Source organism: Syngnathoides biaculeatus, chromosome 17, assembly GCF_019802595.1.
Source record: "Syngnathoides biaculeatus isolate LvHL_M chromosome 17, ASM1980259v1, whole genome shotgun sequence".
Lineage (NCBI taxonomy): Eukaryota > Metazoa > Chordata > Actinopteri > Syngnathiformes > Syngnathidae > Syngnathoides > Syngnathoides biaculeatus.
The window spans coordinates 21594073-21620849 of NC_084656.1; the positions used below are offsets into that span (position 1 = coordinate 21594073).

Genomic DNA, 26777 nt, shown 5'->3' on the forward strand with positions numbered 1-26777 from the left:
GTATTTTTTTTTTTTTTTTTTCCAAGTCTTCGGCTTCCTCCCATGCGCGGAGAGAAAAAAAACCCAGGAAGCTACGGACTGCGACAGGTACGGGTGATACAAAGACTCGAAAAGAAGTGAAAAGTCCAAAACAAAAACAAAAAAGCAGCTAATATATAAAAATTCCCACAGCCGAACTCTCCCATGTTTTTTTTTTTTTTGTTTTTTTTTTTTTTGGGAAGGGCTATCAATCAGAAAGCGAAAAACATTCAGTAGCGGTAAAAAATACTCATGCAAAGAAAGTCTTTTCCCCCCCACACGTAGTACACACCAAAAACTGGTTTCGTCGAGAGAGCCCAGCAACAGTCGGGGCCTTCGGTCGTTATTCTCGTTATTGATTTGCTACGATGAAAACGATATGACACAATGTACTGTCGAATCCGTGCGCGAGTATTCAGTGTACTGTAGACTTTTTTTTGTTTTTGTTTAGCTATTATAGTCTCTGTTTCATAACCTCCATTGAGGATTATTTTATATTATATATATATATAGATATATATATATATATTGTAATCACAACCATTAAGTGTAGGTTGATGATGGGAGGTGGAGGGGGGGAAGGCATGTTTTTTCTTTTTGACTTTTTTTGGCATCTGTCGTTTTGTACGATTTGAAATCTGATATACACGTATTTCTATCTTTTATATATATATGTCTAGTTTTACAATCATTTTCTACATGGTTCAACAAAGGTTTTCATTCCGAACTGCCAAAAAAAAAACGGATGGCAACTAGAAAATGGTAACTATTGGCTAGCTAGTACAGTCGTAGTACAATCTTTTGTTGAAATATACAAATTTTATCTGTGGAATCTAACAATCTGATATTTTTATATATATATATATATATATATATATATATATATATATATTGTAATCACAACCATTAAGTGTAGGTTGATGATGGGAGGTGGAGGGGGGGAAGGCATGTTTTTTCTTTTTGACTTTTTTTGGCATCTGTCGTTTTGTACGATTTGAAATCTGATATACACGTATTTCTATCTTTTATATATATATGTCTAGTTTTACAATCATTTTCTACATGGTTCAACAAAGGTTTTCATTCCGAACTGCCAAAAAAAAAAACGGATGGCAACTAGAAAATGGTAACTATTGGCTAGCTAGTACAGTCGTAGTACAATCTTTTGTTGAAATATACAAATTTTATCTGTGGAATCTAACAATCTGATATTTTTAGATATATATATATATATACTCCCCCCCCCCCCAAAGTCCTCGGTGTACATTCAGTCTTTCGCAGACACGTCATCGCACGCCGCCGTCTTACCGCGCTTTTACAGTTCCTCCGAGCGGATGACGTGGAAGAGCGTGACGTTGTAGAGCACCTGGTGCCCGTTGTTCCAGGCGTACAGGGCGCGGTCCCGCGGGTTGTAGTCCAGCATGGAGATGTGCGAGTACTTGTTCTGGAAGGCGATGTCTATGTACTCGTACGTGGAAGAGTTGGTGGAGTAGGCGTAGTAGACCTTGGTGCCTCCCGAGTATCCGTTGGTGACGTAGAGCGTGCCGCAGATCATGAAGGACTCGCCGGCGCTCCTTTTGGGGTGGTTGGTGGTCCAGCTCTTGACGATCTGCAGCGTGTTGGGGTTCAGCTTGCTGATGACGATGTTGCCGGCGTTCTGGTTGGTGGCGTAGACCGCCCACAGGCCCCCCTCGTCCACCATCAGGTCGATGTCGGAGTGGCCCCCCCACGCGTAGTGGTAGGCGTTGTTGAAGCCGGCGTAGTCGAGCTGCCGCGACTTGCTGATGGCGGAGGTGCGGAAGTCGAACTTGATGATGACGTGGCTCTGGAACTTGTTGAAGTAGATGGAGCCGTTGTAGACCACCTGGCCCGTCCCGGACCACGGGTGGGGGAGCCGGTGCGAGGTGAAGTTGTCCGACGTCATGAAGTCCTGCATGGACTTGTACTCCCGCACGAAGCGGTTGTTGTGATAACCGTCCATGTACCAGACCTGCGAGTCACAGCAGACACAAAGGAGACCACTAAGACCACTGAGGATTGGGTTCTATAATCTGAGCCAACAGATAGATAGATAGATAGATAGAAGAGAGGCAGATAGTAGTACCTTGACTTAAATGTGGCTCCCCCCCCCCCCCTCCCCTTCTACCTTGTTTTGAGACTAACGTCAAGTTACGAGTGAACTTCAGATACTTGAGGTATTTTGCGGCTGTAGTGGATCCTTCTAGACACTCCGAGGCGTCCATCTTGAGTCCAACCCTTCGGCCCTCTGCAGCCAGACTGCAAATGTCACCGCCGGCTAATTGAACCAAAATGGTGCTCACGACGAACTCAATTCAGGCTGGTCGATGAGGGGACTTGCGTCAAACTGGGACCGCACGAGGTTAAACATCTTTAACCAACAACAGAACATTGACCCTCCCTCGTCACGCTTCCTAATATCAATTTATTGATCGGCAAACTGGATCCCGGGCTGTAAGAACAGACCGACGGTGGCTGGCTAAATAATAGAGATGGTTTTTTTTTTTTTACCCTCTAAACTCCGTTTTCCCGCTGTCAGAACGCTGACCTTTTCCTTTGGCGCCGCCGCAGGATTTCGGCGGCGTGCGCACCCGTCAGCCCTAATTTAAGGTGACACGTCGGTGTCAACAATTTGCAAATGGCGGCGAGCGGGTTTCAAAGAGCCACTCGTGTGAATCGTACACATGTTCCAACCGGCTAAAAAAGACAGATCACCAAATCCGGAACAGGAATACCGAATAATGGTATTTAACTACCACGATACCAAAATAATAGTATTAGTACAAACAATCCTAAAATGGATGAGCACCAACTTCAGTTTGCTTGAATGTGGTTTGTGGCGGTCTGTAGAACTATCGGGTACACCGTGACGTATTTCCAGACAATTTACCCTTGTGCTGCGATACCAGGTACGTTGTACTGACAGTACTTGTGAACCTTTTGGTGAAATTAAACTGATACCATTTTATCATGGAATGGAGCCGGACTATTCCGTCAACCAATCCCCAGACAGCAGTGAATCGAGCTTCACCCTACAAAAAAATGCACTTACGGGTATCGGTTGCGACGAGCACCCCAACAAAGCGTTAAAAAAAAAAAAACTGGTTTTGGTAGAAACCGGGTCAAATAAGAGTATCATTTCATTCAAAATGACAAATTTTATCTCACCATGTTGCCAATAGGGAGAAACAATCCAAACAAACGGCAAAGAAAGTAATATTTGTGGTGAAGATAGCCGTGTCTGCCAATATTTACATAAAAATAAAAGCACAGCTCGAAATTAATAGATAAGTTTCAGCTCAAGTCGGAGCATTCCCCCGGCACTTGCTTTTGCGACGACCTCCTTCTTTTTTTTTTTTTTGCAAGCGGCTCACTCGCGTCGAACGGATCAAATTACACAGTAAACACGCGTCCCAATTAAGTTAGCGCGGCGCCGAGATCCGGCGGAGGTTGACATCTGCGAGGCGGCACCGGGCCGGGCGCCTTCTCAGCGGCTTTGCCCCGACCGCCGCCGTTCCCGTTCTGCGCCGGAGGCTCAAACGCTTCCCCGAGACAGCTGCCGACATCCCGCCGAGCACCTGCCACTCCGCTGGAAAAGTGCTCTTTGAAGCCATTTTAATTGCCCCCCCCCCCCCCTCCCCCCCCCGCAATAACCGTCAGGTTATTTATATGGCAGGAAACCATACATGAAGCTCCTCAACTCACATTGACACAGTCTGATAACAAAGAAATACTTGTATTATATGCATGGCTTTGGCCTGAGCACAAAAACAGAAAATATGGATGTGACAGGGCGCCACGGTGGATTCGGCTGGTAATGTGTTGGCCTCACGGTTCTGAGGTCCCGGGTTCGATCCCGGCCCCGCTTATGTGGAGTTTTGCATGTTCTCCCCGTCCCTGCGTGGGTTTTCTCCGGGCACTCCGGTTTCCTCCCACATCCCAAAAATAGTGCAACATTAATCAGACACTCTAAATTGACCATAGGTGTGATTGTGAGTGCGGCCGTTTGTCTCGATGTGCCCTGCGATTGGCCGGCGACCAGTTCAGGGCGTACCCCGCCCCCTGCCCGTCGACAGCCGGGGTAGGCTCCAGCGCTCCCCGCGACCCTCGTGAGGATAAGCGGCAAAGAAAACGGACGGCTGGATTTGACATCCGCGAACGTGTCAATACGCAAGTAGCCAATTGCGAATATGGAAAGGAACCCTGCTTATAAATTAATAACTGACGCGGGTAATATGTTAAATGTTTGACTTGGGGTAAGACTGGTATTTTCATTTTTTATACACGCGTGCGTATGAATATGACGTGGTGGGGGGTGTTTTCTGTCAGACTTAATGCAGGAAATTGGCGACAATAACATTTCAAACATGTTTATCGTTGGTTCTAATAAATAATAAAGCAACCGTTTGGTTCATGATCCCGACTACTTGTGTTGGCTAACAAGCTAACGTGTCTTTTTCTGATCCTCGTTACCAAACCTCCGGAGTCATTAATTAATGATGAAACTGAAAAATGAAAATATGACAATTCTGGCATTGTGTTACATTTGAAAACGGCAATTTTTTCCCGTCTTTGTTTTTTTTAAATTAGAACGGGCAATGCGAAGAAGCCAAAGGTCGCGTCATATCAATGTCACCTGACGGCATCCTTCGTTTTCCCGCTCCTCCGAGAATAGCGCAGCAGATCTTTCATGTGATCCGCTTATGAATTTGTTTCCAGGTAGCCTTGACAGCGCGCTAAATATAACATTAGGTCAGCAATTTGCAAGTTGACGCAGCCTCCAGGAAGCAATTTGCATCGCGTCGTCCCGACGTGACATTGAAAGTTGGGTCGCCGTCGCGGGGGCCAAGTGAAGTGCTCTTGTTTCGCCGCCAATAAAATGTTGACTTCCCGCTCTCACCTTTACTCGTCCGCTGCGCTGCGCTGCGCCTGCTTAAATCCACAAAGATTTCTACCCTCTGCATTTGCATTTTCTCGTTGGATTGTGAACGTCTGACCGTGGATCTATTTGGGCTTTGCATCTCGTTCTTCTTTTTTGATCTTCTTGGTGGTTTTTTGTTTTGTTTTTTAAGCTCAGGATAAACCGGAATATTTTGATCTCAGCTCCAGACGAAGTCAACAAACAAAATCCTCGTGAAAACGGTCAGGGTGACCGCATTGAATTTGAACCTTGTTTAATTTTTATGATCAACAACTCTTATCAAGTGCATGCTTATCAACGCCACTTACTGTTATCCACCCAGCTTCTTTGCTGCTTATCCTCACGAGGGTCGCAGGGAGTGCTGGAGCCTATCCCAGCTGTCAACGGGGAGGGGGCGGGGTACACCCTGAACCGGTTGCCGGCCAATCGCGGGGCACATCGAGACAAACGGCCGCACTCACAATCACACCTTGGGGCAATTTAGAGTGTCAAATTAACGTTCCATGTTTTTGGAATGTGGGAGGAAACCGGAGTGCCCGGAGAAAACCCACGCAGGCACGGGGAGAACATGCAAACTCCACACAGGCGGGTCCGGGATTGAACCCAGGACCTCACTTGGTGTCATTTAGAACGTGAAAGTAGCTAATCAGGATCTGACTGAAGATCTAACGGCATTACCAGATTCCAGCTCGGTAGCTAGCATGGCTTGTTCTTGCGCCGCAGTCTGGATACACTGCCTCTCACGGGTCTGGTCACGTTTTCGGATTTTTGGGGGGGCGAGACTCCATTGCCAGGTGATAAATATTTCTTGCATGAAAATCGACTCGGATGGCAATAACCTCGACACCTGCTTAAGCTTGTCGATGATCTGCTCGGCAAGGCGCACAAACCAGTTGACCTCATTCAGGTATAATCCAATGAAGAATCTAAATGAAATTCTGTTTTTGCTCCTTTGGCCTCTCGGCCGCCTCAGCGGGGTTCCGAAAAGCTGCCGACAAAGGCCGACGGGCGCCAACCCAAACCCCGAATCCGCAGACGCTCGTCGGTTGGTTTGTCGGAGAGGCTTTAGCCGGTTTGCTTTCTGCAGACGCAGCCAGCGAGCTTCTTTTTGATGTATTTTTTGCTAGCTCACTCCAAGCAAACAAGCTTCTGGATAATGTTCCCGACTTGATGCGCCGCAAGCCGCTCGCTTCTGCTTCCAGTCTCGGCTCTGCTACTAACGCTAACAAGATGTCAGCTCAACTTTTTGTACGTCATGTGCAAAGAGCTACTTCCTCTTGCAGTTTCCATGTTCTGGTAGTAGCTCGTTACGTAAGACACGCAATCATTACGGGGATTTGGACTGAGCCCTTCTGTGAATAGAAGGGGGAGAAAAAGTAATTAACACCCCCTGAAATGTTTCGAATTGCCCAAGGTAGCAGTTAAGGCATACCGAGGACAGCTTCTCCTGTCATGCCCCTTAAAGGAACACATACAACACAAACGTTGCTATCGCTACCGGCTTTTTGCAATGTACAGTAATTGCGCCGCACCGAACCGGTTTATTACATTTTCGCGTTTTTCTTTTTCAAGGGTGAGAGGGAAGGGAAGCGGGGAATTGGAGAAAATCGATAGATGGCCGAAAGGACTTGTTTTTGGGGACTGGAATGGATTAGGATTTGAGCGGGGAAGAAATTATTCCGATATAGAAGTGAATTGATTTACGAGTTTTATCACAGAATGAATAAAAAGCCAAGTCAAGGGACCATTGCGCCCTCTGACGCTACCGTAACGCTCACAAGTTAGCACACAGCACAGATACAAGTTGAAACACATTACGTACCCGCGTGTCTCCTTCAGGCGCCAGGGGGTCCGTCATCCAGGAGCCGAACCTGGACCCCGATGTCTTGACGGTGATGGGGTCGCTGATACCGGTCAGTTTGCCGCACGCTGCAAAGGACAGGAGTTGAGGAGACGGCGGCCGAAAGCGAGCCATCCGGGGGCCGCTTTGTCTTAAAGATTTCATTTGCGTGACATCCAAGCGAGTTAGCGTGAAGGCTGAGGGAGCCGCCGTCCATCCGGCCCCTCTCTTTGTCTTTGTTGCGGTCAATAGATTGCCGTTGTTATTCCGCTCACACGGGCCGCGTTTAATTGGCGACGATTGAGTTCTCGGTGTGAACTTGACAAAAACTTGCGTTCGCCGCTCCAACACGAAGAGCGGGACCGACTTTAATGAGAACGGATCGGCTCGGGAGTGTAAAGCGCTTGCCGTTAAGCGGCCCGTTCCTTGGGACGCCGTTTCGCTCAGGCAAATGTCAATGAGGCGGTTTGGATGAGTTAATTCGTAATGAGCCGTTCCGTGCCGCTAATTCAAAGAGCAAGTCCCGATGGCCTGTTGCGGCTCGCCGTTAGCCACAAATTTCCAGTCATTATCTGCTCAATGTACATCTCCTCGACGCTCTCAAGGCTCCAAAAATCTCCCCCGCTGTTAAGTGCTGCAGATATTTTACTTGGGCGTCGCCCTCGGCTATCAAGTCAGGCTAGCTTCTGCTTCCGAGTCCAAGCATGCAAAAGGATCGGCTTCGTAGCGCTGAATCATCGTGACGATCGATTCATTTCAAAGGAAATGCCTTCATAAGAGTAAGCGATGATTTACTGTTGTTGTGCACAGCATTTACTATCAGCGGCAGCGGGGGGGGGGGGGGGTGTTGAGGCTCTTACATAATCCTCAACAGGATTAGAATGAAGCAATACGTCCACGGTCTACTTAATAATTCATTTATTTTCTCCAATTACGCCTCCATTTTCAAGACGGCCGCCGCTTTTGTGCTCCGAGACAGCCCGTGAGGCACCCCCACCGACCCGCAATCCACTTTTCATGCTAATATCCTTCTTAACGACGCCCGTCGGCAGCTCGTAAAATCGAGAGAGGGTCGAAATCCCCCGCTGGGCCGAACGTACGGAGGTCAAAGGTAAGCGGAGGGAAAGCCACGGTTCCGGGTGAGCGGTTTGGTGAAGAAACGGTGCCGGACTGTGGTTAGATGCAGCTATAATAATTCATTTTTGACAAGTGTTCATACTTGATGTCATTGGGATTTTTTGGCACAAATTGGTGAGAGACTTTGTCGCTGTGGTAATTCGGCATGCAGGGACACGTCGGCTATAGAAACCAGCTCGGATTAAGTAGTGTCTGTTTCCACCAGGAGGTTGTCGTGGTGGTCTTTAATTGACACTCGAGCGGGTTGCGGTCTCAGACCAGTCAGGCGTTTGAGATCAGAGACGGTCTTGAATTATTATTTTTGCCGACAACATTTTTCTGTGGTGTGTCAAATTTAGAATGGAAGACATTTAATTGTAATCCATCTGAAAAGGGGGGAATCCCCCCCCCCCTCCCCGCATTCTCATTATGATTTGCTTTAGATTTTTCTGAAATGAATGTAATGCATTTTAGAATGAGGCCCGTGACAACAAAAAATGCGGGAAAAGTGAAGCGCTGCGAATACTTGACAGATGCGCACTATTTATATACGGCGAGCCTTAATCTACTATGCGACACGTCCAGTTGCTGACACGGCTCTGCTATTCGGAACGCATCAATCCGGGGAACTTATTTATCCGGAACCGTTGACGTAAGTATTTGTTCGAAAGCATTGAGAAGCACATTAATAGTCGACTTCTCACCCCGGCCCCGGCGTGAAGGAAGAAGAATGATGGCTAGCGTGCACCGGGGATGGACTTCCTGCCTCATTCGTCAGCGTCGGCGATTGACGATTAGCCCCCAAGCGCTCGCTCACGTTGTTGGCACGTGACGGCTGGTGATTTACCGATTTGATTATTGTCCTTTTTGATCGATGTCCGGCGTGCCCCGCCCCGTCCGGCGCTCTCTGCCACTATGCAACAAAAGCTTGAAGGACTTGTCGTTTCTTGTCCTGTTGCTGTCGCTGCAAACATCGCTGAATTGATTGATTGAAGGCAGTGAAATGAAATTTGGTAGGCACGTCGATCATGAGCGGGACTCAAGGAAATCCCGACGTCTGCGGGTTTGGTTTGAAGCAACCATTTTGGAACCAGGAAATACTTATTTAGTAGACCCACAAAGAAAGAGTCACAGGAAGTCCGCCATGTTGCTTTGAAGTTGCAATTTTAGAGCCATTCCGGCCATTTCCAGGGGTCCTTCAAAGACAAACTTGCGCTGAGTTCCCAAAGCCTGCTTCATTTAGGAACATGATATTTGGTAGACATGTCATTATCCAAGCCGCTTATCCTCGCAAGGGTTGCGGGAAAGCGAGAGCCTATCCCAGCTGGCTTCAGGCAAAAGCCAGACTACGCCCTGAACTTGTCGCCAGTCCGTCGCAGGGCAGATAGGAAGCAATCCCACACTGCCCGCACCAAAGGCAGGCAGTGACTCCATTTTGGTAGACATGTGTCTTTAGCAGACCCACAAAAAAGTCTCAAGAAACTGGGTCTGCGATTTTGGTTTAAAACCATTTGAGGGTCATTTCCAAGGGTCCTCCATAGATCAATTTATCTGAAAAATTGATTGATACCAAATCAGTTAAGTCTCGTAGACCAGGAAGGCTAAGTTGAGTGTGCACAGAACATTCCGTTGAAATTCGATGACTCACCGTAAAAAAAAAAAAAACCCCAAAACTCTCGTAACGGTTTTATATGGTCTTTCTGGAAAGAACTGAGATTTTGTCCCAATGCTCCCAAGGGCCCAGTTCATCGGGACTCGCAATTTCAATTGGACTTGTTCCTTTCTTCCTCCCCTTCGTCTTCTGTTCTGCTGCTTATGCCGGCTTATTGACCTTCAAGATGAAATCCGGGCAACAAGGAGCGCGGCGGCGCCTTTTCGAGCGCACTTGAAAGCGTCGGCGGGCCTCGATTCTGCCGTCCCTCGCCGGGCGACCTCGTCTTTGATCTCTTCTTGTCTTGTGAGCACGCACAAACTGCGCAACAAGCGTCAGCTCTGCTCGCTTCAGACCGGGTGTGTGTGTGGGGGGGGGGGGGGGTTGGTAAAACAAACAGAAGCCTCAAGTCTTGACCTTCAAGTTTCAAGCAAATCCAAAGTTACTGTGGCGTACATCCAAATTGCGTCCGTGCTGATTTTCAAACGTCGTTACTTGGGTGAAGCGAATCTTAAAATCAAACTTTTGAATCGGAGTCTCTTTTTCAGTTTATTCAAAAACATAATCCTTGATCCCAAATGTTCCCGATCTTGAATGTTCCCTCTATGGTGTTTTTCTTCTTGAGGTGATCTCTGCATCGGTTCTGACTGGTGCGTTGCCAGGATCACGTGTTCTCCAGGAAAAAAAAAAAAAAACCCTCTTCTTTCAAAATCGGTTTCTTGTAGACATTAAGGAACACATTTCACGATTAACCCCCCCCCCCATTTAAAACAAAAAAAAAAAAAACAAAAAAATGCATAATGTATGTTTGCAGATTAAATGAGCAGGTCAGATGGCGCAGAGATTAATTTGGTGACTACGGTCCAAAAGCTTGTCTGGCCAAAATCGTTCCTGAAAAGTGCCTCTCGTAAAGTGAGTCATATTATTATTCATAATAATAATAGTAGTAGTGATGATATGAGGAGGGGGGGGGCACACTTCAGATACCCGCCATTCGCTCCGTGTCCGTGCTGCTGCCGTCTTATTCAGTCGAGTGTGGGTGTGCATCCATTAGCGCCGGGACTTGCGACAGAGGTGCGAAGACGCTGGCGGACGGGCTGGAAAGCAAAAGGACTTCGCGGGCGGCCGAGGCATTTATCATCGGCGGGGTTTTTTTTTTTTTTCTTCAGATTTTTGCGTCGCGGAGCCGGAATACCGAAAGCACCAAATGTTGCGCCACATCGTAGTCATCTCCTCAATTTGTGTTGTTTGTGCAGGATGGGAATGGCGTCAAAACACCTCACTGTGAGCATGAAACATGTACCGTAATTCCCGGCCTAAAGAGCGCACCTGGTTATAAGCCTCACCCAGTACATTTGTAAAGGAAATACTATTTGGTACATACATACGCCGCAGCTGCGTTAGTGCCGCAAGTGCCCACATTGAAACACGAGATAATTACAAAGAAAGATAGTACACATAGTTTTAACGCTCATGCTAGCGCCATGCTAGCACTGCGCTAACACGAGCACCATGCTAACTCTAGCGCCGCGCTAACAGGGCCAGACCGGTGAAAGTCACTTCCTTGGCACATATATTCCGCCGGTCTCACTCTTACCTTTTCCGCTCGAGTGCCCCTTGCGGCCGTTAGAAAAAAATGCACAAATTAGCCGCACCGACGCATAAACCGCAGGGTTGAAAGCGTGTGAAAAAAGTCGCGGCTTGTAGGCCGGAAATTACGGTACTGATGCAAATTTGCTTTTTAAAAAAGAAACGTATGCAAAATTGCTAAAACTTACCCCGTTTGCTCAAATTCCGTCCGTGCCTGGGCGTTTTAGTGCAACTGCTGCCGTCTGTTTAATTGCCGTTTGTTTACATCGCCAACCCGTCATGTGAGGATGCAAACATGTCCAGGCCCGTTGTTTTTTTGATAACTCGCAATTAACGCGTTGATTATTTTTGAAAGTGGGTGTGAACTATAATTGTGTGAAACATTCTGGAAAAGGTTGTCACGAAATTCATGATGATCGCTAAGAATCCCGTCGAGAACGCTCCCGTCTTTCACTCTGGCCGGGAGCCGATTTGTCGTTTTTATTTTTCTTTTTTTTTTTAATTCCCCCACAAACTGCCTGAAATGGGCGCGCGCGTAATGCTCGCGGATTTCTTCAGTTAGAAGCGAAAAGACAAATGGAGCCCCCTGTTAAAGAATGTTCGCGTCTCCAACTTTTGCTACGCTGACATTAATTCGCCAATGCACCAAAATATTACTCTCACTATTCATCAAATTCGCTTAGGAAACCCGAATGAAAAGGATTTGATCAGGACCATAAATAATAATCAACCAGTCATTTCGCTCAAGTCACGCGAAAATGGAGACGCGCGTTTGAATTCTCTTCCGCCCGTCGTTGAACGGCGTTTGTGTTTGCGTGCACGTGTCGGCGTCTGCGTCTGTGGCCTACCCAATTTTTGCATGCACGCCCGCAGCCTCTCCTCGAGATTTGACACCCGGCTGTGGAGCTCCTCGTAGTCATAGGCCCCCATCTCCTCCTGCAGCCCGCTTAGCACTGACGTCAGATTCTGGACCTCCTCCTTAAACTGCAATACCAATTTGGCATCGGCCTTGTACTCCACCAACACCGGTATCAACGGCCTAAGCTCCTCCATTTTCGCCTTTATGGCCTGAAAGGATTAGAATAAGCTCGGTTGAGTGTCAGGCGCGTCGCAAGACCGAGACCGCCTCCCTCCCGCCCAGACGCCGGCCAAAGAAAATACAAGAAAAACTGCCTTTTCCTGGCTACGCTAACGCTAACCTGCCACCAACCCCCGCCCCTTGTGTGTCTCAAAGCGAGTGCGTATGTGTGTTCGTGTGTGCGAGCACAAACCCCAACGATTTTTTTTTTTTTTTGTTCTCGATGATCCGTCCCGGCGGTGACCAGCCGCTTTAAACAAAACAAAACAAAAATAAAAATCAAAAAAAGCAAGGCCTCGGTACAACAGCAACAATTGGGAAAAATCTTTATTGGTCATTGTCTTTTTTTTTTTTTAAAATGCAACATTGTAGGAAGGGTTACATGCTTTTGTTTTTTTTTTTTTTTATATTTAATTTTTTTTTACATGTCACACAGAACTGGAATTTTACTCTGGTTTTTTTTCCAACTTTTTTTTTTTTTTGGGGGGGGGGGGGGTTTGTTGCGTAACCAAATATGCATAGACAAAAGCTCCAAAGCAAGTAGAATGAACTAACAACAATTAAGAGATTAATCAATTACATATATTTGGAAATAAAAGTAGAGGCGGGGGGTGGAGTCTGGGGATGGGGGGGGGGGGACAGCAATAAGAAAAACATGCAGGAAGAGATCAGTGGTGTGGGCTGGGGCTGGTCTGGCGCTTAATGGCGGCTAAATGAACTGCCCCCACTCCCACTAAAAAAGGTCTCACTGGGATAAAGTGGGAAGGTCGGGGGGGGGGGGGGGGGAATCTGGATTTTGACCTGCCTCTTCTTCCCTGTGGCTCTTTGTTTCTCTCTCTTTCTCTCTCTCTCTCTCTCTCTCTCTCTCTCGCTTTACATGTCTTAAAGTTAGCCCTGTAAGCAAGAAAATGACAGGCTGTTGATTGCGGCTTGCTAACCTCGCTAGCAGACAAACAAAACGCGCAAAATTGCATTTTTTTCCGCACAGGAAAAAACGGTAATCGCATGCACGTGATGGGTGGGGCGTTGCGGTGTTGAGCATGCAGGTGGGGCGAGAGAGAGTCCAGGTCCAATTTGGGATTCACCAGGAATGTCAATTTAAACCGCTAGCTCGCACTTTGACTGACGCGCAAGAAGTTAGCGGTTCTTTTGTGATGCTAACATGTTCCCGCTGCCCAACAGTAGCTAGCGCTATTATGTTCAGATTTCTTTGAAGTTTGGACCATTGTCTGGGGAGCGAGTATGAATTATTGTTGCGCATACAGATCAGTAATCACGTGCACTATTGTTAAAAAGCTCCAGACCACTTCAAAACGTCCTTGTTTTGGACACGGTTGAAAAGGGCAGGGGTCAACGGGGAAATTTTCAAATGTTTGTATGTTATGATATTCAATTTGAACAACAGTGTAGACATTGTTAAGGTCTTGCAAAAATACATTTCCAAAAGACCCCCAAACTTTGGCGTTGTAGCGTGTATATAAATGTTGATAAAGTTGATTTCCGTGCAACGGCGTCGAAATGCTCGGGTGACGCTCAAATTTTTGGACCGACAGTAGCGTGCATATGGGCGTGGCATGCAGGGTGAGACCGGCCCCTCCCCAAAGACGAGCTGGAACACCCCCCCCCCCTCCCTCGCTCCCTCCCATGTGCTCACCTTGTATTGCTTGGCGATGTTCTGCATGTGGTTCTCCTCCACCTGCCTGAACTTAGTCTGCAGGCCGCGGAGTTGCACCTCCATCTTCTCCACGTACTGGAGCTCCCTCTGCGTTCTCTGGTCCAGGACCTGGATGGACTGGGTCATGTTCTGGACCTGCGGGGGAACTCTTGTGATGCGTCGGCTACCTTTTTTTTTTTTTTTAAATTTCGGTGGCAGTTTTCAGAGTCGGGTTACCTTCTCCAGCAGGTGCCTCAGTTGTTTGGTGCGGGCATCCCTGGAGCACATGGACTGTTGCGGCGCCACCACGGTGCAGACGCACCTACCCTCGCCGTCTTGGCCCGAACTGTAAACCTGCCACGACTCCTCCGGGTTTGCCGGCAGCACCTGAGCGGCGGAAAAAGGGCCGTGCCGTTATCTCGTTGTATGCGCAGTCAAATAATGACAAAGGGTTTTGGTTTGAAAGGTGCTCAAAGGGGCCACCTGGTGAGTCTTGGAGTCTTTGTCGAGGGGGGAATAGGAAAGAACAAGATCCCGGATACAAGCGGCTAAAATGAGGTTCCTCCGCAGGGTGTGCGGGCTCTCCCTTAGAGAACGGGTGAGAAGCTCGGTCATCCGGGAGGGGCTCAGTGTCGAGCCGCTACTCCTCCGGGTTGAGAGGAGCCAGATGAAGTGGCTGGGGCATCTGATCCGGACCCTGGTGAGGTGTTCCGGGCACGTCCCACCGGAAAGAGACCCCGGGGACGACCCAGGACACGCTGGAGAGACTCTATGTCTCTCGGCCGGCTTGGGAACGCCTCGGGATCCCTCCGGAAGAGCTGGAAGAAGTGGCTGGGGAAAGGGAAGTCTGGGTATCTCTGCTGAAGCTACTTCCACCGCGACCCGACCCGGAAAAGCGGTTGATAATGGATGTATGGATGGACTTTTTTTGACGGATCAGATTCCTAACGTCACAGGTCCAAGGTCCACCTGTATATAAAGTTTGTAGTCAGCGTTGAACCGATTAGTGGTCCACAACGATTTTACGACTCCGCCACGACTTTTAAATTTTGAAGCCAATTAATCGCTAGTCAGATTTTTGGCAGTCGATGATGGATGGATGGATGGATGGGAATAGGAAAGTAGTAATTTGCGTCAAGGAAGTGAGACGAAAATGCGTGTATGTCTGGGATGACCTAACTTTAGCCTGGGTCTTTACCGGAAGTTGAGTCTTTTGGTCGTTTTTTTGGTTTGTGGAACAAATAACCTTGAAGGGATTGAATTTTTCGGATCATAACCTTTGGCCTTCTGCCATCTAGTGGAAATGAAAGTCATTGTTCTGCTTATCACTATATGTCGCTGGCATAGATGAGCAAAGATACATTATTTGTAGTAAAAAATAGAAATCATTTGGGGCCCATTGACTTGAAAGGTGAACGACATTGTCTTCGGAATTTCCAAAATGGGGAAGATTGGAGACCGATAAGAAGAAACCGAAGCCCCCAATCCCAATCAGTCTCTGAATCAGCCACTGAATCTCGGTGGATCCGCCAAACAATCAGTTGTTTTTGGAGCGAGCTGGAATCGTTTATTCACAGAGGAAAATTTTCTGACCGACTGAGTGCAAATCCCGTGCGCACCCGCTGATTCCGTCGGTGGGAGGAAGCCGCAAAACGAATTGGAAAAAGGTTTGCTGGCAACAAAGGAGATGCCCGCTCGGAAAACGACCCCCCCCCCTTCCCAGGGCCGAGCGGAGGAAAATACTTGGAACATCGGATCTGATTTTTGTCCTGGATCAATCAAAGATGACGTGGCCAGACCAACAATCAAACACCTACGAGCAAAAATTCAGACTATTGAGGTTGAACTGCTATTTGATTAGATTTTTCTCTTCCCAGTTTTTCAACACACACGCTCATCCGCCGGTTGAAGAGATTTCCTTGAAACCGAGTCCGGAATATTGGATTTGATTGGTTCAGTTGAGGTTTAGCCACAGTCTCTTCCCCCCCCCCCCCCATGAGACAATCAGCTGGTCGAAGATGCAGATGAGCCCCCTCGGGGGAGACCTGCTCGGAGGTGGAAAACCCGCAGCCGGAGCGCCGGTCTCGATATTTCTGACGGGTTCAAAGCCTTAATTGCTGTCAGACTCTCATCAGCTGATGGAAGATGCAGACGAGCCCGATTCGTAAGCGTGGCTCCGGGACGGGAAAGCGACACAACCGAGAGGCTGTGGTCGGGTTTTTGGGTCATTTTGATGGGTTTTGGTCACATTTTCATCAGGATTCTCGCAAGAGATGAAGTTGCCCGTCAGTGGTTAAAAAACAAAAAAAAAAAAAGAGGAAGAAAGAGTTGCCGACTTACTCCGCCGGTGCTCCGGTCCAGGTAGCCTCCCTGCGCCGTCGTCAGCTTGGTGGTGTTGAGCCCCACCAGAGAGGGGAGCGTCTGCGACATCCAGTTGGTGATCATCGCCATGGTGCTCAGCACCACGCCGATCTTGAGCAGCGGCACTGACATCTTCCACCCCCCCCCCCCCGAAGTGCCCCTCCACTCACGCCGTCTTCATCCGAACGACTCCGGGGAAGATTTGCTTTGAGCGGGGTTCGCCAAGCCCGGGCTGGCTCACCGTTTCGCACCGGGTCTCCGGTCGGGTTCTTCCTTCCTCCAGCATCTTCTTCTTGGAACGTAACTTGATCCAGTGGAATTTATTTTTGTATTTTTTTTTCTTCGAGGAGGAGGGGGGGGGGGGGGTTGTTAGGAAACAGGGACGGTGCGGGATCCTGCGCGTGGCTCGGCTTTCTCCCGCGCACTGGGTCCCTCTCTCCGATGCGCCCCTTTACTATTTGCTTCACGCCCACAACCCGCCTCCCGCCAGCCGTCATTAAGAGGCAGCACACTCCGAGTGGATGTGAGCGATTGGGGAGGGGGGGGGGGGCGGTGGAGGTATGGAGGAGGGGAGAGCTACTACGCATCCATCTCCAGACGCAATGATGTCAGCCAGGCTCACGGAAAAATCTATTTCAGTTTGGAACCCCCCCCCCCCCCCACATCGCGGTTCGACCGTCCCCGAGTCGGGACGACAACCAGGGATTCATCAGGCGCGCCAAACCCACGGGGGGGGGGGCTTCTCGGTCACTGTGGCAGCACCCCCCCACCCCCCACCTCCGAATCGACTCCCTGCTTGTTATTTGGCTTCTTTAACGAGTGCGGAGATGCGTTCAAAGCCTTAATGAGCGTTGGGCTTTTTAATATCTTGTACTCTGGCGCCACCTGGACGCCAAAGTTGGTAATGCAAGCACTCCAAGCCTGCAAGTCCATCCACCGTCATTAGTGTTGCAAGTGAGCTTCAAGGGAAAATTGAATGGGAGTGACCCAATAAATTTAATTTTTCAGGATTAGACGGAATTTTTAAACATCACTGTGTTTTTGGAAATATATTAAGTATTTTTTTTTTACATTTATTTAATTAAAAAAAAAAAAAACTATCTATGCCAGCTCTTACAGTGACAGGCAGAGCGACGACATGCTCTTCTCTTCCACTAGATGGCGGAAAGTACAATTTAACCCGTTTATTCTTCCGTTGCCGTTCATATAACCGAATGCAATCATAGCTTTTCCATCAACTAAACAGGTGATCGTGACTTAAAAATTAATACGCGTGACATTTTAATACTCGTGTACTGATCCTGGTGCGTTCCGTTCTGATGCGAAACCCTGAACGGGCTTTGGGGGAGTGAAGGTGGGCAAAGACTGTTTCTTTTATCAGCCCCCGTCTGTTTGCCGTGCGCTATCGCACACCATATTTCTTCAAATGAAAATTCAGCCATGTGAAATAATAATTTTTTTTTTTTTTTTTTTTTGCGTCCCGCATATCTGCACTTCCCCACGTCGGCTGCAAAACGGCAGCGATGCATCATGCATGAGACCCCCGGAATAGCCGCAGAGCTCCCGTGACGCGTTTTAAAGGTAAAACGGGTATTCTGCCCGCGCCCGGCGACCTTTGGCTTTGGGCGCGGCGCCCCGGCGGAGGTCACCCCCGCGTGTGGTCTCTATCGCGGCAATTAAACACGCGCCGCAAACAGTGGGTCCGTTTTTCCCACTCCGAGACGTTGAAAGTTTCCAAGACGCGAGTCCCGCTTTAAAAAATAAAAGTAACGGCAGTTGCCATGGCGACGCTCACACACATCCACGCTCCCGGCCCACGAGCGCGGCGCCAACAAAGCGCCGCCCACTCCGAATTCAAATTTGAACCCTTTTCGTATGAACTAGTAAAGTATTCAAACTGGCTGTAAAATTTGTGACGTTACGGCTTTAAGGATTTTTTTTTTTAATTTCATACTTGATGAAGCGAACATGCACGTTTTTTTTTCGTCAACGCTCCCGTCTTTTTTTTTTTTTTTTTTAACATAGAATGCAATTTAATCAATAACGAAGCCAGCCTGCATCTTCTTCCGAACCTCGAAGACGACGTCGTCGCCACTGACCCAAACGTACGAGATTTCATAAACGTAGACGTTTTTCTTTTTTATACATTTTCCAAAAACGATTTAGCCTCCAAATGTAGCTTTTTTTGTTATGTTTTGCTTTTTTCTTCCTTCTGCCCGCGTGATGGACAAAATGATCAGCCCACTTTCCGGGCTTCCATTATTTTCCTCTCTCCGACGATTCCATACGAAATTGTTGATGCGCTAGGTTCCCCCCCGGGCGGAACGTTCTCCGATCGATTTACCGTCAGCCGGCTGACATTCCGTTCGGCCCTGGCCCGAATAAACCGCGCGAGTGAAACGTACGCTAACACGCTAGCCTCCCATCGACTGATTGACGGCTTCCGCCCGACGCCGCAAATAGCCGCCGTTGTTGGGTCGTGTTTTGATAGAGCGAGCGGGCCTCGAAATTGTTTTCACCGTGGAGGCGTCCCGAGATGACAACACTTCCATCCGTGCACCCATTCTCTTTGCCGCTTATCCTCACGAGGATCGCGGGGATTACGCCCCGAGCTGGTTGCCAGCCAATCGCAGGGCACATGGAGACAAACGGCCGCACTTACAATCGCACCTACGGGCAATTTGGAGTGTGCAATTAACGTTGCGTCTTTTTGGGACGTGGGAGGAAACCGGAGTGCCTGGACGAAAGCCACGCAGGCACGGGGATTGGGATTGAACCCGGGACCTCAGATCTGTGAGCCCAAGGCTTTACCAGCTGAGCCGCCGTGCTGCCTCTGCGTTACATATATGGAGATATTTTTCAATTCCAAGTGTTGTAACAACGGTTTAGTGCCTTTAACAAATCTCATCTTATAAATTAGGATCATTTTGTAATCTGTATCTAATGTATGTAAATGTAATTTTGGGGAATCATTATCCGGTTATGTTTTCAGAAACATTACCGACAATTTCCGGTTTGTAATCAACCAAGTGTGCATTTTCCGAAACATTGAATGCTGTTTAAAATCAATTTTCTGACAATTAACAATTCAGCAATTGGGGGTAACTTTATGTGGCCGTTTTGGGGAAAATTAACAATTCCAATTTTGTATCAACAGAGTGAACATATTTTTCAAAACGAGCACAACTTTGAGTCAAACAAACCGAACGGGAGTCTTCACGGAAACAGAATCGAACGCAAAGTCTCTAACGAACGTGCAACAATATTTCATTTCATTCATCTGGAGCTAGCAAACAAACAAAAAGTATTCAAGACAAGCTAAACTGCATCGCTTTCTGCTAACCTTTGAGCAACTAAAGCAGAGAGGTGTCAAACTCATTTTCGGCACGGGCAACCTCGGAGTTCCAGTTTCCCCTCAGAGGGCCGTTATGACTGTGAAACCATAAAAATCTTTCATTGCCTCAAACTTACAAAATTTCTGAAATCATTTTGCAATCAGAACCCAATGCTAATGTTTTTGGTTGCACAAAAATGCTAATAACATCTAAATGTATGAGTCACTGATGGTGTAGTGGTCCACACGGCTACTTTTGGTGCAGGCACCGCGGGATCGATTCCCACACAGTGATTATGTCCATATCTGCCCTGCGACTGACTGGCGACCAGTTCAGGGTGTAGTCTGCCTTTCGCGCGAAGCTAGCCGGGATAGGCTCCGTCTTTCCCGCGACCCTCGTGAGGATAAGGGGCTTGGATAATGACACATCTAAATGTAATCATTTATGATATATGACGAAGAGTTTTAGAAGAGATTCTCACGAATATCACAGAAGTTGATTTGCCACCACGGGCCACATAAAACGATGTGGCGGGCCAGATCTGGCCCCCCGGGCCTTGAGTTTGACACCTGTCAACTAAATGCAGTTTTCCCTTTTGGATGTGTTGCAAACGTTCGTCTTGCAACACTTTCATCAATGGAGTTTTCCATCTTTGCCTGCTTTTTATGAAAGCAAATGTTGATGCTATTTAAAGATGAATGACTTTTTGTATTTTTGAAACATCAATTATGATTGGAATGGCTCCATAACATGTCCAGCCCCTTTAATTGAGCTACAACGCCGGCAACGCGTTTTTTTTTTTTTTTTTTTTTTTTTAATTCTAGCTTTTACCGCGGCTCGCTAGTGGCGACGAGGGCTGATCTGCTTCTTTGCGCGCGATATTTTTGTTTTGATGTATCGATCTGTTGCAATCTGTTCTTCGTAACTATCGGGAAATCCCCGTCGCGCCCTCCAAAAGAAAAACAAAAATATGAATAACTCGGCCGTGACGCGGTAAAACTATTGCGGTAATAAAGGGATGGAGATATACCCCATTCCGGTTGATCTAACAGCAGAACAGGGGACCCCCCCCCCAAAAAAAAACCCCAAACAAATAAATAAATAAATAATGATAAATAACATGAATGTAAAAAAAAAATAATAATTTGCTTCAGTGGTAATAACCTCAAGATTTGTGTGAAAACACGACAGAAGTTTCCGAGTTTTGTTTACAGTCCAAGTTTAATATTCCTTCATTTACTGCACGTGAATATTGTGACGAATCATTGCTTTGCTTCCGATGTATAATATTGTATCACAAGTACGCATGATTGCCAGGACTGAGATATTTTGATGACGGTCTACTTGCTACATCGCGTGATTATCGACATTTAATATCGCAGAGCTATCGGATCGCAAATGACTCCGCGTTTGTCACCCTTGGAGATGTGAAATAGTTTTTCGTGGTATCGAGATTATCGTGGGAATATGACTGCAATAATACAGTATCTGTGATGTCACAAAACAGAAAATGATGCGATCATTTGGAAGAAAATCAGCCATGACGACGTGATAACGGTCAGATAATCGCTGTATTGTGAGATTATCGCCGGAAAATATTGCAAATACGGTTACAGCACAATCGCATTATCAGGTCGTGAGCAAATACATTGTCGCAACGTAGTTATGTGATATTTGAAAAGAAAATCAACTAACATTTTTGCCTTTGTCTTGAGATTGCTGCAAAAATATTGCGCAACTAGCACTTCCCATCCTGATGTGAATTTTGTGGAAATATTGCAAAAATGACACCAGATCGAGTCATTGTGATGGTGCGACAATCCGATCGAAAACCGGCGACCGTTGCCAAACAGTCGTTCCTTCCTCTGTGACTCGTGGCAGTTATGGAGTATGTTGAAATGAATATTTTGCGTAGCGTATCGTGAATCGAAATTGGCAAAACTGTGTTGCAATTTATCGGCTGTCCGGTAATATTTGAGAAGAAAACAAGCTAGCATTACCGCAATATTGATTGTATGTTTATCAACGCTGCCAAAATATAGTAAAAAATTTACCGGACGATTCACGTAATGTAATTGTATCCATTTTTTGTCGTTTATTTACTTTTCTTTCCCGTTTTATCTGGTTTTCCTGGGTCGGCCTGTTCTGGTTCTTGCCTTGCTAGTTAGCTTTTTGGTTCCAGTTGCGCTCGTTAGCCGCGTTCCTCGCGTCTACCAATCGCGCCCCCCCCCCCAGGTGTGCCTCGTTGTCTCATGGCCTATTTTGCCTTTCAGTCCGTCTGTTCTAACCCAATTTTGCCACAATATCACAAAACGAATTTCATACCAAAACCGATTTTGCGTTTCGAAGTGATCGTGTGACATTTTGCCGCCAGCTAACATTCCCGCATCATCAGGGTACTGTGAAATCAGTTTTCCCATAATACAGCAGAGCCTCGGTTTTTGACCACGATCCGTTCTCGAAGGCGGTTCGAAAACCGTTTTGTCCGAAAACCGAATCAACCGCCGCGCGCGTTCTGTCATTTCTGTTTTTTTTTTTTTTTTTTTTTTTTTTTCTTTTTTCAGGCTAGTGGGAATTCACAACAGGGCGCGTCGTGGGTCAGCTGATCTGGCCGGGCGGGTTCTGTCATTTCCGGGTTTTGTTGGGGCCGTTCGAGTGCCGATTTTTGCTCGAAAACATAAGCAAAAAAAATCTCGAAATTTTCGTTTTTCGAGAACCGAGGCTGTACTGTATTGCAAAACTAATCACCTTAATAATACCATCGTATACATTTGCGTCTTGAAGAAAAATAATAATTAGCTAAAATGTCACCCAAAATAATTCCGCCTCCCGATTTCCGATCCCACATCGTGACTTTTGAAAAATATGGCAAACTCATTCATACCCCATCACAACTTCTTCTGCGCTCCCTCCTGCCACCTTGACGCCTTTTTTTTTTTTTTGAACTGTGCACTAATGTTGCCGGTTATGCGTTAACGCAGCGAGCGGGCGTGCTCACGACAGCCCCCGGGGAGCGAACGCAGCTCGCCGATTTCAACGCAGTCGGTGTTTTTCTCGGCAAGTACACGTCGTGCTAGTATCAAGGCTGCATGCGTAATCCGGTTAATTACGCTGCTGCGCTCGTTCGTCCCGAGCCAATTAAAGGGGCCGGATGTCACCGTTATCGGGGGTGGGGTGGGGGGGGCAAAATGGCGTTTTAAATAAAATCTTGGAGGGGGGGGGGGGGAAGAATAAAACAAATCTTACTTGCGTGAGTTCCGTGGCCACGACGACGAGGAGGACCAGCGCGAGGAGCCTGCTGGGTGGTTGCATCTCTCTCGCCTTCCCGAGTGCGAGGATGGAGTCCTCGTCTCCCCCCCCCCCCCAGCCTACTCCTTCACCTTGTTTTTTTTTTTTTTTTTTCCTCTCTCTTTCCCCCCGCGCCCCCGCCGCCTTCCTCGCGTCTTCTTTCTCGGCGTTGCAGGTGTTGTTTTGACGCCTCGGTGACCAAACGTGAGCTTACACTAGAGTAGTCTCCCCCCCCCCCCCCTTTTTTTTTTTTCCGTCAGCAATGGTGCGGATGCATCGCCTCGTTTCCACCACACCTCCTTCTCTTCCTCTCTCTCTCCCTCTCTCTTTTCTCTCTCTCTCTCTCTCTCTCTCTCTCGTGTTACACGTCAGGTCGGTGGGCGGCAGGCGCTATAAAGTTTGCATTAGCCGGTCCGGACACGGCGCCGACGCTGCCGGCGGAGAGACTGGCCGAGCCGCGAGGCGCTGAGAGCCGGAAGTGGCAGCCCGATGATGGAGGGATGCAGCGAGGGAGGGAGGCGAAGGGATGCGGGGTGGGGGGGCTACTCAGCACACACGCGTATAGGAGATGAATGAGTGCAAAAATCAATGGAGGTCAATTAGGAAGGAGTGCGAGGGACGCACTGGAAAGGGAAGGAAAAAAAAAAGATACGGCAGTAAAGTCTTTCCAGATGAAGTCGTAATCTTGTCAAAATACATAAAAATCTTTTTTTTTTTTTTTTTTTTTGAAGAGGGGGTTAAGTCATGATATCGCCGGATGTCATTGACAAAGTAGTAGTCATCTTCCAAGGATAAACGTGTAATCTTAAAAGTATCTCTTAAAAAAAGCTAATCCCCGTCATATTTTTTTAATAGCCATAATTTTCAAATAATAGTTAGATTTTTTTAAATTTTATTTTGTTTATTTTCAGACAAATGTGTAATTTCGAATGGTTTGAAAATAAATCATATTTCTTTCCAGAATAAAGTACATGAATTGGTGGCGGGAGACGACTTCGTTCTCATAACACGCCGCCCAAAAATTGCCTGAAAAGATATTAAATTAATTCAGGGAAAATAGGATTTAATTGTTACATTTATATGTATTCATTTTCATGCGGCCATGACTGCAGTTTTTTTTTTTTTTTTTTAAATAAAGTACAATATGAACCCGGCGGAACGGTGGTTCAGCGAGAAAGCGTTGGCCTCACAGTTCTGAGGTCCCGGGTTGAATCCCGGACCCGCCTGTGCGGAGTTCGCATGTTCTCCCCGTCCGTGCCTGCGTGGGGTTTTCCTCCGGGTGGGCACTCCGGTTTCCTCCCACATCCCAAAAACACGCAACATTCATTGGACACTCTAAATTCCCCCAAGGTGTGATTGTGAGCGCGACTGTTTGTCTGCGATTGGCCGGCGACCGGTTCAGGGTGTACCCCGCCTCCTGCCCGTCGACAGCTGGGATAGGCTCCAGCACTCCCCGCGACCCTCGTGAGGATAAGCGGTGAAGAAAATAGGTGGATAGATGGATGAATGGATGTGAAATTAATGATCAGCTTAGTACTTTTTTTGGTTTTTTTTTTCTGCTTGATGAGTGAGTGAAGAAAATGGCGGAAAAGGAGGAAGGAGGAAGCGGGTTTAAATTTAGGTCCCCGGCAGATTTTTCTCCTCGGCTCCCAGGCGTGCTGCCATTACTCCCCACTTTCATAACCCCCCCCCCCCCCCCCCGCCGTGCTCCATTCGCCGGAGAGCTACGAGCCCGGCCTGATTAGTTCCGCGTTAACAGGCGGCGCGCCGTCCAGTGATTTATCAGGAGTACGAAAGTGGGCGGGGGTCGGGGGGGGGGGGGTGGCCATTATTGGCCGCTCCATCCGGCCTCTCCGCCGCCGCCGATGCGATGGCTTGTTTGTTCTGAGCGACCTTTCGAAATGTCAGCGGGCATATTTCACTCCAAGGTGGGACGCGACACGTTTCTCGATTTTGAGAACAATCTTTGCCGTAAGCGAGGGGGGGGGGGGGGGGCGTATAGGGGGTGGGGGTCCCCCCCAATCAACGTATCAGCCGCTAAGGCGTCTGTTGCGCGTCGTCAAAAAAAATCACACGGCACACCATTGGACAGATTTGGAACGTAAAGTTACGTACAGTTCGTATCGTCCATCCATCCGTTTCCTTTGCCGCTTATCCTCACGAGGGTCAGCTGTGAACGGGCAGGAGGCGGGGTACACCCTGAACTGGTTGCCAGCTAATCGCAGGATCACACCTAGGGTCAATTTGGAATGTCCAATTAATGTTGCATGTTTTGGGGATTTGGGGACCGGAGTGCCCACCCGGAGGAAACCCACCCAGGCACGGGGAGAACATGCAAACTTCACAGAGGCAGGTTCGGGATTGAACCGAGGACCGACCTCAGAAACTGTGGGGCCAACGCTTTCCCAGCTAATCCACCGTGCCGCCGCGTTCACATTTATCCACTTTATTTTTTAAAAAAACGTGCAGTCACGGTTAAATGAAAAAAAAAAAAATACATATAAATGTAACAAATTCATTTTAATTAATTATAGATCCTATTTTCCATTTACAAAGGACGCAGGACAAAGACGCAAACATAAAAAAATCACGAGAACACTCCCAGCAAGCTGCTGTTGCCCACTGCTCACACCCAGATGCTCGCATGCAGACGGACTCATTAGGCCACGCCCCTTTTAAGCACACATCTACCCATAAATAATACACTTTGTCACTTAAGCTTTGATTATACTATTTCAAATCCATGTATTTCTTTTTCCTTGTAATTTTTTTAACATAATACAGTGCAATTTCCGTGAATAAAAATGAAACGTGTCCGATTCCGCATTCAAACTTCAAATGGAGTCCATGTTTACATTAGTTTTTGGCATCTCGTTTCGCCCGCCGTCGCCTTCTGCGATGTTCGGTCTCGCCAGCGTCAGCGCGCCGCTAACCTCGCTTAATTTGATTAGCTTGGCGCGCCGCCACGGACGGCTCAATGGCCGCCGTGCGCGCCGACAGCTTTCGCTATTATAGCGTACTTAAGCAATCGGCATGACTACGTTTTTATCTTTTTTTGGGGGGGGGGGTCGGGAGGGGCACGCGTGTGACTTCAGGCAAGCCGTCATCCTTGTTTAAAAAGAAAAAAAAGACACGTTCTTCTCCCCTCGCTTGTATTCATTAGCGTAATGTGTTAGCTCGCGGCAGTCCGGTCGGAGACGATCGTTGAACAGCACTAAAGTCATTTTCTTTTTTTATTCTGCCTCAAATTGAGGCATTGACATCGTTACCATTCTGCCGCACCCTGCGCGGGATTTAATCCCTTTTTTAAAATTCTATCTTTTTCTTCTATTCAACTTTTGTGTAGGGCAACAATGCCTCCTTTAGTTTGTCTGAACCGGGTAAATTTGCCTCGCTCCGGCGGATTAAAACGTCGCTAGCTCTGCGTTTTGGAAATCTGGAAAGATTCTGAAAAGTTGGGGTTAAATCATCTTAAAACAGATGATTTTTAAAGTTTCTTTTTTTTTCAACTTTAAGTTTGATTTTTTTTTTTTTTTTTTGGGGGGGTGGGTGGGGGTCGTCTGCTTAACTCATTCATTGTCCAACAAGATTGCTAACAGCTAATATTAGATCTTCAGATACGCCTTTAAGCAGAAGATATTTAGACACGAACGCGGCTTGAATACATTTACAGATTCAATTTAACTACTCAGTCTTATATTCTTGACCCTCTAAAAGTAACTTAGACCTCTATATTGTATAGATGTCCATGTACAGTACAGTACATTGTATAGTGTAAGGTGTATATTCTACTGCCCCCAGTGGCCATGCAGCCAGTTGCACAATGGCCTTTCAATTGATGCAGTGTGACAAAAAGGTTTTCTTTTCCATTTTGTTTTTTTTTTTTTTTTTTTTTAGAATGCGCTAC

The 26777-nt window shown here is 47.4% G+C and overlaps 2 protein-coding genes across 11 annotated transcripts in view; one reads left to right on the forward strand and one right to left on the reverse strand.

The window, feature by feature from the left end:
* LOC133490999 (uncharacterized) overlaps nt 1-26777 on the forward strand; it is a 102184-nt gene that overhangs the window by 49173 nt on the left and 26234 nt on the right. The window lies entirely within an intron of this gene.
* Nucleotides 950-23072, reverse strand: olfm1b (olfactomedin 1b). 2 transcript variants are annotated; one of them, XM_061801801.1, is made up of 6 exons: nt 22829-23072; nt 14124-14273; nt 13887-14042; nt 12003-12222; nt 6780-6886; nt 950-2008 (listed from the first exon to the last, which is right to left on the reverse strand). In XM_061801801.1, exons 1-6 carry the CDS (start codon nt 22892-22894, stop codon nt 1334-1336), a joined length of 1374 nt encoding a protein of 457 aa, XP_061657785.1. In that variant the 5' UTR covers nt 22895-23072; the 3' UTR covers nt 950-1333. The 2 variants fall into 2 exon arrangements, with proteins under 2 accessions (XP_061657785.1, XP_061657784.1); XM_061801800.1 differs by lacking the exon at nt 22829-23072 and adding an exon at nt 16227-17275.

Excerpts from the sequence above, each read along its gene's own strand:
- olfm1b (XM_061801800.1), bottom strand. The coding sequence starts at position 16,379 with ATGTCAGTGCCGCTGCTCAAGATCGGCGTGGTGCTGAGCACCATGGCG. Across the intron at positions 14,274-16,226 it reads TGGACCGGAGCACCGGCGGA|GTGCTGCCGGCAAACCCGGA; the intron begins GTAAGTCGGCAA and ends TCCGCCGCTCAG. Across the intron at positions 12,223-13,886 it reads ACATCGCCAAGCAATACAAG|GCCATAAAGGCGAAAATGGA; the intron begins GTGAGCACATGG and ends TAATCCTTTCAG.